The sequence below is a fragment of the Thamnophis elegans genome, chromosome 12 (genome assembly GCF_009769535.1).
Source record: "Thamnophis elegans isolate rThaEle1 chromosome 12, rThaEle1.pri, whole genome shotgun sequence".
NCBI classification, from domain to species: domain Eukaryota; kingdom Metazoa; phylum Chordata; class Lepidosauria; order Squamata; family Colubridae; genus Thamnophis; species Thamnophis elegans.
Window position 1 is genome coordinate 32,584,182 of NC_045552.1, and position 12,582 is coordinate 32,596,763.

The window sequence follows — 12,582 nt, forward strand, 5'->3', positions numbered from 1 at the left end:
CATATTGTCCCACTGTCCATTTAACATATGCAGAATATACCAAGAAAGATGCTGGATTAAAAGAAATTGGAATTAACATTGCTAGGAGTAATATCAACAATCCAATAACATATTTTTCAGAGTATATGATGCACCTTTCCCCCCCTAAAAGAGGGTGAAAATTTGGGTGCGTCTTATACACTGAATGTAGCCCCAACCCTTTGGCCTTTGCCTCCCAGCAATTAACTCCTTGCAGCAAATGGGGAAAATGGGGCTTGCAGAGGTGGCAATAGGTTATGGCAATCCCTGCAGCCTGAAACAACTGATGATCGGGAGGCCCATGCTGAAATTGAAAGTGAAACTTGCTGTGTTTGCTGCACGGAGGCAAATTGCTGGGAGGCAGAGGCAGATTTTTTTTTGTGCTAATCAGGCTGTTTGCTGCAAGGAGGTAAGTCATTAACTATAAATGCCTATAGAATGTTCAAATTATTACATTTTTTTAAAAAGACTGCTTTATTATTGTTCTAGACAACTTAACAAAATGAAGAAGCTTTTTAAAATAAATGCTTGATCTGAAGTGCTATTGTATCTTCTTTTAAACAGCAGAGAATAACATATACTTCCAGAAAGCCACATCAATTTTAAGTTTCTGTACAAGTATAGTCTGAAATGTAACATTATCCTGTTGTTTAATCAGACTCTGACTTAGTTCTGTTTGGAGTAGATCTATTTAAATAATTGGGAGGAGCTAGTGTGACTATATTTAAGAAAACTTTCTGGCATTAGTATACTGCCCTAATGTACATTTCTTTCCTATTTCTATGGGTCAGGCCCACATGCACAGAAATACACCACAAACGTGTATATTGTCTGTACTGTTTGCTGTTTGTTGCAAGGAGCTAAATTGCTGGGAGGCAGAGGCAGATTTCCCCCCCCCCCTTGTTTTCCTCCCCAAAAGCTAGGTGCATCTTATACTTTGGAGTGTCTTATACTCTGAAAAATACGGTATATGTTGTTGGACACACAGAAAAGGAATCTCTTGAAGGTGAAAGAAATGAGTGTAAACATCAAGCTGCTGCTCAATAGGGTTTTTTAAAAAAGAAAACCTTAATTCATGTCAATAGGCAATGCCAATCTAATGCAGAGAGTCATTGAAATAGTAAATTCAAAAATTCTTAGGAATGGTGACTAGAACTATGAAATAAAGAGGTGTTCTTTCTTGAGATAAAGGCTACAACAGATCTAGACTGAAAATTAAGGTACATGGACATCAGACCAAAACAAATGTATATAAGGTTTTCCCCAGAAATGAAGGCAAATATGTATGTCCCAGGATAATGTTGCAGGATCCAATCATGGTCGGTCACTGGGACCAGAAGTTTATTATTCCAAGCTTTCAGACTCATGCTGGAGCCCATTCTCAGGGAATTTCTCTCTAGCAGAATGTGTGCTTTGGACTATTCTATGTTCCTTGACGATTGGCTCCAGCAAGAGACCAAAAGCTTGGAAGACTAAACCTCTGGTCCCAGTGACCAAACGAGATTGGATTCTGCAAGGTTTTCCCCAACTACAAATGTGGCTTTAAAAGCTGGGCCATCAGAAAGACTGTGAAAAAAACCCATATTGCTCTTGAAGTATGGTGCTGGTTGAAATTATCTTGGACCTGGAGAACATGAGATGCTAACCACACTGCTCGTTGAAAGCACTTTTTTCAAAACTAAAGCATGCATCAGATAAAGGCATGGGTCCCTGGAAAACATCCTTATGCTTGCAGAAATGGAAAGCTAGATGGAGAGATGCCATCACTGAGAACATAAAGCAGTGTTTTCAAAAAATCAAAGTGACTGACAGTCTTGGTAATTAAGTTTCTTGGACACAAAGAGAAGTGGCAACAAAAGTAATGTAGGGGATTAAACTAATATAGGTAGTCCTCAACGTATGACCATAATTGACCCCCAAATTTCTGTTGCTAAGACAGACAGTTGTTAAGTGAATTTCCCCCCATTTTATGACTTTTCTTGCCACAGTTGTAAAGTTGTAAAGTGAATCACATATGGTAGTTATGTGGTTGTTAAGTGAACCCAGCTTACCCATTGATTTTGCTTGTCAGAAGATTGCAAAAAGTAATCACCTGATCCCATGACACCATCTGAATATTGATTATGTGACCATGAGGATGCTGCCACGGTTATAAGTTTGAAAAACTTTCATTCGTCCCTTTTTTCAGTGCTATTGTAACTTTGAACGGTCACTGAACAAATTATTGTAAGTCAAGGGCTACTTTTATTTGAATTTTAAATGGACCATCATGTTATAAATATGCACACCTAATTTGTACAGTCTATTTTTATTCTGTTTGAACCAGATTTATATTCATTTTGAATAGCTATGAGTACAGATGTTTTATCCTTTCCGATTTCTTCCTGTTGTCTTTTCTATTCCTAACCTGGTTGATTGTTGGAATCAACAGTTTCCAAGTTGGTTGTCATAATGACTTACCGTATTTTTCAGAGTATAAGACACACTTTTCCCCCCCAAAAAAAGAGGTTGAAAATCTGGATGCGTCTTATACACTAAATACAGCATTTTTTGCCTCCAGAAACTCCGCCCCTTCACCAAAATGGCCATGCATAGCCTTATGGAGAAATGAGCAAAAACCAGGCCATTTTTTGCCCCCCCCCAGCCCCCAGCAACACTCTATAAGCCTCCTAAAGCTATCCATGCCCTTTTTTTGTCATAAAATGGGCCAATTTTTGCGAAAAAAGAGCCGTTTTTGGGAGGTTTGCAGTGTGCAAAACCTTTTTTTTTTTTTTAAATTGCCTCTTCAAAATCTTGGTGCGTTTTCTACTCTGGTGCATCTTATACTCTGAAAAATACGGTACATCATATCCGTAAGGCAGTTGACTCAATTACGTATAACACTAGGCTCCAAACAAACTTGTATTTTATTATGCTTTAACCCAACCTGTGAATCCCATCCATTAGTTGATGTATTGCTTCTTCATTCTTGCCTTAGCTTCTCAGGCAGCAGCCAGATGTCAACCAAGCTTGCAAAATTTGGAGCATAGCTACTTCAGAGGTGGAGTGGGTTGTGGCCCAAATGAAAGATTTATTACAAGAGAACAGGTAGGTGGATTTCAACTCTCAGAATTTCTGAGTCAGTCATAACAATCTCCCTTGTGGTTTTAAAAAACATTCCTGCAAGTAAAAATCTTACTGAAGTAAGAAGAAACTCTCTTGTCTTCTTTGGTGCTGCTTCCCCCTCTTTTTTTTGTTTAAAAAATGGGATTCAGAGAGTGCTGACTGAAGCAATAGAGCAGTGGTTCTCAACCTGTGGGTCGGGACCCCTTTGGGGGTCGAATGACCCTTTCACAGGGGTCGCCTAAGACCACCGGAAAGCACATATTTTTGATGGTCTTAGGAACTGAGACACCAATTTTATGGTTGTGGGTCACCACAACATGTGGAACTGTATTAAAGGGTCATGGCATTGGGAAGTTTGAGAACCATTGCAGTAGAGGTTGCTTTATCCTCAAAGCCTGGATGTCCTTATAGGAAGAGGTAGATTCCTATTTAAGGCTAGGTTTTTAGAAGTCCGCTTTCTCTGAGGTGCTAATAGCAATAGCAGTAGACTTATATACCGCTTCATAGGGCTTTCAGCCCTCTCTAAGCGGTTTACAGAGAGTCAGCATATTGCCCCCAACAATCTGGGTCCTCATTTTACCCACCTCGGAAGGATGGAAGGCTGAGTCAACCCTGAGCCGGTGAGATTTGAACCGCTGAACTGCTGATTTAGCAGTAGCCTGCAGTGCTGCATTTAACCACTGCGCCACCTCGGCTCTTGCTCTCTGAAAGTCAGACAAGAAATAATGGATGTAAACTGAACAAGGAGAGATTCAATCTAGAACTAAGGAGAAATTTTCTCTGACAGTGGGAAAAATCAACCCATGGAACAGAAGTTGCCTTCGGAAGTTGTGGGAACTTCATCTCTGGAAGCTTTCAAGAAGAGACTGGACTGCCATCTGTCAGAAATGATGTAGGGCAGGAGTGTCAAACTGGATTTCTTCGAGGATCAGCATTGTAGTTCCCCTTCGTGGGCTGGTGGAGGGGGCGGCGGCAGGGAACAGATGCCTCGTACAGCACAGTGCATAGCCCCTTCTGCCCCGTTTTCAGCCTGAAGAGCCTCCTACAACACTTTACTGGCCAAAACAGGGCACTGGGGGCTGCGTGTGGCTCCCCTGTGCCTCGTTTTCACCCTCCATGGCCTCCTGCAGCACTCTGGGGACCAAAACTGGGGGCCCTGCACAGCCAGTTTTCAGCTGGCAGAGGCACCGTGGGCCAGTCCTTTGATATTCCCTGGCTGGCCCCTTGGGCCAGTCCTTTGATATTCCCAGGCTGGCCCCTTGGGCCAGATTTAAACACCCTGCAGTCCGAATCTGGCCCATGGGCCTTGAGTTTGACACCCATGGTGTAGGGTCTGCTGTGCAGGGGGTTGGACTACAGGACCTACAAAATCCCTTCCAACTCTGTTATTCTGTTCCGTTCCATTTTTGTCATTTTGCCTCATAAATACATATTTCAGATTTTAGGTTCAGTTAGAATCCACTTAGAAACATTTCTCTGTGCAGCCAAACCATGTGCAGGGTTGCGTCAATGAAATGGAAGCAAGCAGAGTTGGCAATAGAAATCTGGCCTTTAAGATTGAACATTTCAGTGAGTTGCTCCTGATTTTAAAACCTTTTCTGCTGTGGTCATTAAACAAATCACAGTTGTTAAGTGAAACATTTGGTCATTAAGTGAATCAGGCTTCACTCATTGACTTTGTTTGTCGGAAGCCTGCTAGAAAGGTTGCAAATGGTGATCACATGATCCCAGAATGCTGCAGCCATCATATTCCATGTCAGTGAGGTCCCAAATTTTGATTATGTGACCACAGAAATGCTACAATAGTCATAAGTCTGAGAACCAGTCAGAACATTTATCAGTATCATTGTAACTTCAAACATCTTACAGTTGTAAGTTTGAGGGCTGCTTTTAGTGACTTAAAACACATTACAGGTAGTCTGTTGAAATGTTGGGCTCAACCATATTTGAGCCCAACATTTCTGTTGCCAAGTGAAACATTTGTTAAGTGAGTTTTGCCCCATTTTATGACTTTTCTAGCTCCCATTATTAAGTTGGTAAATTAGTAACATGGTTATTAGATGAATCTGGCTTCTCCATTGACTTTGCTTTTTGTGACCATTGAAGGTCACAAAATCAGATCATTTGACACCGGGACATTGCAGCTGTCATAAATACAACTCAGTTGCCAAGTGTCTGAATTGGCATGTCACCATGGAGATGCTACAACTGTGTGAAAAATGGTCATAAGTCACTTTTTCAGCGCTGTTGTAGCTTTGAATGATCACTAAATGAACTATTGTAAATCGAGGACTTCCTTTATGACTTTGTCCCAACCATGTTTTTGGAGATCAGGAAACACAGTTTGGGATGGCATATTGTCTCCCTGGTTTTCTAAACAACCATTTCACTTTATATTGGGGGTATCCAGCCTTAGCAACTTTAACAATTGTGGAGTTCAACTCCCAAAAATGTTGGAGTTAAAAGTCCACAAGTCCTAACAGTTGCCAAGATTGGACCCCTTGCTTTAGATAGAAATGGCCATGTAAAAAGTAATTCATTCTTTTCATTTGGGTAAAGGAGCAGGCTACAATCTATGCAGTTTACACAGCAGATTTGCTGACAAGGACGGTAAGGCCATGTGAGTTTTGGTCAGCCAAGCTCATCTTCCTAGCTACTCCAGGATCGATACTTTCTGTTTGCATGCAAAGGAAGGAGGAAGGAAATCCTCAGGGTTTTTAAAACTTCTTGCATCAGCCTGTGATTTTGCAATACATAGCTGGATTTCCTGGTTGAGGGACTTTCCAAGGTGTGAACTTCCTCAAGTCCTGGAAGGGTAAGGGGTACTTTGGGTACTATCCAAATTCTTTGTGCAGTGGTTTTGGAAATTAGCAGGTTTTAAATTGCTTATGAGGAATTTTCCCCACCCTGGCTGTTGTGATGTAGAGCGGAGTAATGTCAGGCTTCCAAATAGCATCCAAAAGTAAATCAGAGTCCAAGGCAAATTATTGCTCAAAGTTCCAGTTTATTAAGAGCCATGTTGGCACATCTGGGAAAACCTGATATGCTCCTTCTCTGGACAGGTGGAGACAGCGGTCATCCCCACCCTGGAATTCTGGCCTACTTCGCAGGGGTGTGCGGGGAGCATATTGTGTTGAGTCTGGAGAGAAAGCGATTGTTCACACATAGCAGTCTATTAATCTCCTTCGTCAAGAAAAGCGGGAGCATGCTCCTCAGAGCCAATGACATCACTTTGGTAGACTCAGTTCTATTGGTTACTGACTGAGTTAACCTATGCATGACCGCTGTCTCCACCTGCCCAGAGAAGGGGCATATCAGGTAAGAACCAATGCCCCATTCTTCCTGTTCACCATCTCTTCGGGACGGTTTAGGTCCGATTGGACCACCCAGCGGCAAAAGTATCGGCTGCGGTCGCGGAGCATCGGGACCGCAGGTCCGTATTGTCACAACGTTGGCTCCTCCCTCCCCAGCTATATTTTCATGGTTGCGCAAGTGACACAGGTTTTCAGTCTTCCACTTCTGCTTTCATTTTTTTTGAGAATTTTTTTAATTTTTTTATTCTCTTACATAGCATTTTAAGTATACATTCACATAGTTATTATTCTTCTATACATTTATCATTCTTATACATTTATTATTTCATTTAATGGGTTATAATATACAATTTGGGTTGTTTTATTTACCATCTCTTCTTCCTGTTTTCCCTTCCTTTTCTCCCTCCCTCCCTTCTCTACTTTCTTCCTTCTTCCTCTCCTTCCCGTTCCTTCTTCCCTTGCCTTTCTTCTGCTCCTCCTCTTCCTCTGCCTCTTCCCCTGCCTACCATCTCTCCTTCTCTTCCTCTCCCTTCCATCCTCCTCCCCTTGCCTCTTTCTTCTTTCCCCCATCCCCCTTTCATGTTCTCCTTTCTCTCTTTCTTTTCTATTATTGTAGGTGTCTCTTTCTGGCCTCAGTTTATATTTCCTTGAGATGGTATTTCCGCAGACCCAAATATAATTTGATATCATTTCTTATTCTCTTGCCTTCGCTAATCTATCCTAGCTATATTTTCCTCCCCTTTATATCTCATTTTTGGCTGTATAGTTATATATTTAATATTTTCTTTTCTGTTTTCCCCTTCTCCCCCCCCCTTCCATTTAACAGTGCCTCGTCTGGGTTCTATATCTTCTCCCTATTTTCTTTTCTAGTTTCTCTAACTAATCATAGAATGTTCCCCATGTCTTGAAGTGCTCCGATTCCTCTTTATCCTTTATTTTCATTGTCAACCTATTCATCTCTGCACAATCGAATATCTTTTTTATTATCTCTTCATCTGTTGGTAGCTTATTTGATTTCCAATTTTGGGCAAATAGAATTCTTGCTGCTGTAGTTACTTGTATAATCAAATAGGTATCCTCTTTCTTGAATTTCTCTGGAATAATACCTAATAAGAATATCTCTGGTCTAAATTCTATTTCTTGTTGTGACATTTTCTTTAACCATACTCTTATCTTAGTCCAATAATCCTTTGCTTTTGCACATGTGATAGTATGATCCTATTGCTTGTGGACACTTCCAACAATTCGCTGATTTGTCTTTAGACATTTTTGCTAATTTTCCAGGTGTCATGTGCCATCTATAGAACATTTTGTATAAGTTTTCTTTATATGGTTAATTTATAGTTTCTTTCCCATAGTTGTTGCCACTTTTCTAGCTCAAATTGTGTGGCTAAAATTCTTTGACTAAGTTAACATTGTATCTTTAACCTCTTTAACCACTTCTAAGCTAGTTCTTAATAGGTAGCTACCGTATTTTTCGGAGTATAAGACACACCTTTTTTCCTCAAAAAAGAGGCTAAAAATCTTGGTGCTTCTTTTTTTTTAACGTTTTTATTTTACACACATAAACACATCAACAAGAACAAACACATGACTTAAGACAACATAGGAACAAGAAGTTCCATCATATATCATACAGCAGTTCCGTATCGGTTTCTTTGCAGTTAGTGTTTTCCCTTTCTATACCTTTCTATCTTACATTCATGGTCTCTTTATTCGTTATCCATTTTTATGTATAATTCTATATTTATTTATACTTAGCTATTTATAACCAAATATTGTTTATCTATAATGTGCTATATATTCTTACTATCCTTTATTCTCTTACATACAATTCTAGGTATACATTCACATGGTTATTCTTTTTTTTTTTTGCCAATCTTATACTATTGTTATTCCATTTAAGAGATTATAGGGTACAGTTTGGATTGTATTGTTTACCATCCCAAGCGTCTGTTATAACACCACCTTATTTTCTTTTTCTTTTCTTTTCTCTCTCCCTTCCTTCTCTACTTCCTTCCTTCCTCCCCTCCTTCCCCTTCTTTCTTCCCTTACCTCTCCCCTACTCTTACCCTCTCTCTTCCCCTTCCTACCCTCTCTCCTTCTCTTTTTCTCCCTTCCTCCCTCCTCTCCTTCTCTTTCTCTCCCTTCCACCCACCTTTCCTTATCTCTTTCTTCTTCCCTTACCTCTCCTCCACTCTTCCTCTTCCTTTCCTACTATCTCTCCTCTTTCTCTCCCTTCCATCCTCCTCTCCTTTCCCTTCCTTCTTCCCTCTTTTCTCTACTTCCTTCCTCCTCTCCTTCCTTCTTCCCTCCCTTTCTTTTTCTATTGTTATAGGCGTCTCTTTCAAATCTCCATTTGTGTTTTCTTGGGGATGGTATTTCTACAAACCCATATAATTTCATATCATTTCCTTTTTTCTCTTTCGTTCTATAGTCTATATGCCAGCTATCGTCCTGAATTGATTTCACCATCATTAACCTTCTTATTTTATTAAACATCTGGGATCTTTTTTTTTTTTTTGGGTGCATTCAGTCCATTCAAATTTATCGAGATAATTGTTGTTTCTTGATCCATCTTTAACTGGGGTTGTTTTTTTTTTTTACTTCTGGTTTGTATCTGACTTTTCCCTCTCGCGCGTTCCTTCTCTGCTCTCTCTTTCTTGCCTCTGTTCTTCTCTCCTGTTTCTTTCGTTATGTTCTGATGTTTCTTCCTCTTGACCTCCACTTTCCAATTCCTCCTTGCTTCCTTGTTCTATTTCCCTCTAGCGGAATTCTTCATAGAATTTCTGTGCATCTTCTATATTTTCTATCTTATATCATTTTTCCTTGCCAAGATACTAGAACCCCTTTCTGGTACCAACCATCTGTACATTATTCTGTTTTTATTTAACTGGTTTGTTAAGAATTGGTACTGCCTACGTTGTTCCTGAATTCTTCGTGGAATCTGTTTGAGCGTGATCAACTCTTTTCTCTGTAGAGTAATTGTCTCTTCTTTGGTTATTTTGTACACTTCATCTCTCGTTATTTTTTTAGCAAATCTTACATGCACTTCCCTCGGGAGTCCATGTCTTCTGGCATAATTAGTATGCACTCTATAAGCCTCATCAATGTCTCCTCTCAATTCTTGTTCTTTTTTTAAAGAGATTCAGTGAGAATTTTAATTACTTTTCCTTTCACGTCCTCCTCCTTCTCTTCTGGTATGTTTTGGAATCTTAGGTAGAATGCAGCTCTTTCATTTTCCAGTTGAATTATTGATAGTTCTAATTCTTTATTAAGTTGTTTATATTCCAATTCCATTTTTTCCATCCTCTGGTCTGATTGTTCTATTTTTTCTTCCATACACTGGATTTTCTGTTCATTGATTTTTAAGGCCTTCTGTATCTTTTCAATTTTGTCATCTAACATCTTAATAGTTCCTTTCAATTCTCCCATTTCATTTTTCATTTCTTCATGATTCCTCCTTGTTTCTTCATGATTAGTAGTTGTCACTTCTTGGCTTTTCGCCAGTGTCTCTTGTATCATCTGGAGGATTGATTGCATACTCTGCATCGTTGGAGCTGGTCCCGCTGTTTCTGCCATCTTTTCACCTTTCTCCAACCTCAAGGCACTCTCAATTGATCTTTGATTTGATTTGAGGAGGGGGGGTGTTGCTGAGATCACATTGGGTGTAGTTTTTTTCATTAATTTTACTGAAGTTGCCATTTTTTATCCCCCTATTTATCCTTGCCCACAATTGCATATAAGTTTTACTTTTACTTCTACTTTGTCAGTAATATCTATGATATAAATAATTGTATATTTCAATATTCAACAATAATTAACTGTCCTTAATATCACATTTCAATCCCTAAACATTTCTATGTAGTATTCTATCCTATTTGATTATTTAGTTTTTGGTCTTTACTTAATATATATCATAGATTTATATATTACACTATTATCTTATACGAATAAATGTCTCTCAATTTTATCAATTATACAAGCATTCAATCCTAGTAATTAGTCTCTCTCTATGTGTATGTATATATGTGTGTGTGTGTGTGTGTGTGTGTGTGTATGTATGTATGTATGTATGTATGTATGTATGTATGTATGTATATATATATCAGCTTATGTCATCAGATATTTTCTTACACCAGATTTCAGGGTTCGGATTTACAATCCACTAGGTGTCACCCTTTCCTCAGTCTCATTGTTAATATCGAAGCAAAATACTCTTTGCAATGCAGTTCTCTATCTATTGTCTCTGGCACTGTTCCAAATTCCGAGGCAAATAAATGTCAAATACTTATAAATTCAACAAGCAGCAGAAGGAAGAGTGAGCAGAAAAAGAAAAGGAACTCAGTGTACCAACCCAACTGTTAAACAATCTCTTCTTTGAGCTTTCCAAATCTTTTCGGCAAATACTATTTTCCACTCCACTCCTGTTTGTCCATGTCGGATTTTCGTTCTCACTGTGGCTAATTCCTTTAGCCTCTTCTGGCTGTCCCTTCCGTCTCAGCGTGTCTGCTCCAGTTCTTTTTGGCAAAATCGAGCTGCAAAAACAGCTTCTCTCCCGGCGCTTTCTTCTTTCCAGCTCACTCTCTCTACCAGTTTCGTGTTGCCTTCCTCTTTGGATTATCAGCAATAGTAACAAGTATCCGATTTCCACTGCTTCTCTGTCTATTCGCTCCCTTCTTACACGGTCGCCATTGCTCCGGTCCTAACCAAATGGCAGGATAGCTCCTCGTCTGTTTAGGGGGTTTCTCCTATCCGTAGGAGGATTTGCCTTATCACCCCAATCTGGGTGCTTCTTATACACCGAATATAGCATTTTTGCCTCCTGAAGTCCCACCCCTTCACCAAAATCTATCCACCCACCTAGCCACCCACACTCTCTCTCCCTACTTACTGTATTTCTTTATCTCTCTCTATTTCTCTCTCTCTATCCCTTTACCTACCTACCTACTCTCTCTCCCTACCTATCTACTGTATTTCTCTATTTCTCTCTTCTATCCCTTTATCTACCTACCTACCTATTCTCTCTCTCCCTACCTATCTACTATATTTCTCTCTCTCTCCCTATCTACCTACATAACTACTCTCCCCCCTACCTTTCTACTGTATTTCTCTCTCTATTTTTCTCTATCCCTTTACCTACCAACCTACCTACTCTCTCTCCCTACCTATCTACGGTATTTCTCTCTTTCTATTTCTCTCCCTCTATCCCTCTACCTATCTACACACTCTCTCTCTATTTCTCTCTCTCTCCCTTTATCAACCTACCTGCCTAACTACTCTCTCTCCCTGCCTCCCTACTGTATTTCTCTCTTTCTCTCCCTCTCTATCCATCTGTCTACCTACCTACATTTTTTAAAAAATTGCCTCTTCAAAACCTTGGTGCATCTTATACTCCAGTGTGTCTTATACTCCGAAAAATACGATATATAGTTTCTTAATTATTTTTTCTTCCGTTCCCATAAATATCTTATCCAACTCCGAAATTCCTAAGGTAGAACTGTATTTCCTTTTATCTTTTTCATATCTTACTTGTATTTGCAATTGTGGAAACCATCCTATATCAATCCCTTGTTTTTCTAATTCTTGTTTTTGTTGTAATTCCCCCCTTCTGTTAAAATATCTTTCCAAATCTATTTCTATTTGTTTTCTCACCTTATAATGGCTATCCTCCTTTAGTGTTACTAGATCAACTGGCCCTTCGTTTTTAAGGAGGTGGGTTATGGGGGGGTTTGGTGCCGAACAGAGGTGGGCAATTGTTATCATTTGTTATCTCTGTTCCCCTTTTGGACGCCCCCCCCCCCATCTGACCGGACTTTCCGCTGTGGTAAGGCCCCCCCCGGTTTGCCCTCCTTTGTGGCGGGGGGGGGGGGCTTCTCTGTTTACCATACTTATCATCTACCCTAGCTGGTTCCTCCAATTACGCTTCATCTTTATGGACTTAGCCCGTTGGACTTTTAGTTTTGCATCTCTCCCCCCGGACTGCGACCATTACCGTGACTATCATCGCCCATTACTACTTCAGGAACTTTATCCTAGCCATCTCGACTATTACTCCTCTTATACCAGACTATTAGAGAAAGAGGTCACTTTAGCTCCCTCATATCGTGCCGGTCTTGACCGGTTTATTGTGCTGCTGTTCTAT

At 39.9% G+C, this 12,582-nt stretch overlaps 1 protein-coding gene across 2 annotated transcripts in view; it reads left to right on the forward strand.

Moving 5' to 3' along the window:
- Positions 1 to 12,582, forward strand: part of LAS1L (LAS1 like ribosome biogenesis factor) — a 71,196-nt gene that overhangs the window by 16,336 nt on the left and 42,278 nt on the right. For both annotated transcript variants that reach the window (XM_032227883.1, XM_032227882.1), the window contains exon 8: positions 2,996 to 3,105. In XM_032227883.1, coding sequence (XP_032083774.1) covers positions 2,996 to 3,105 — 110 coding nt within the window. The remainder of the gene's footprint in view (positions 1 to 2,995; positions 3,106 to 12,582) is intronic.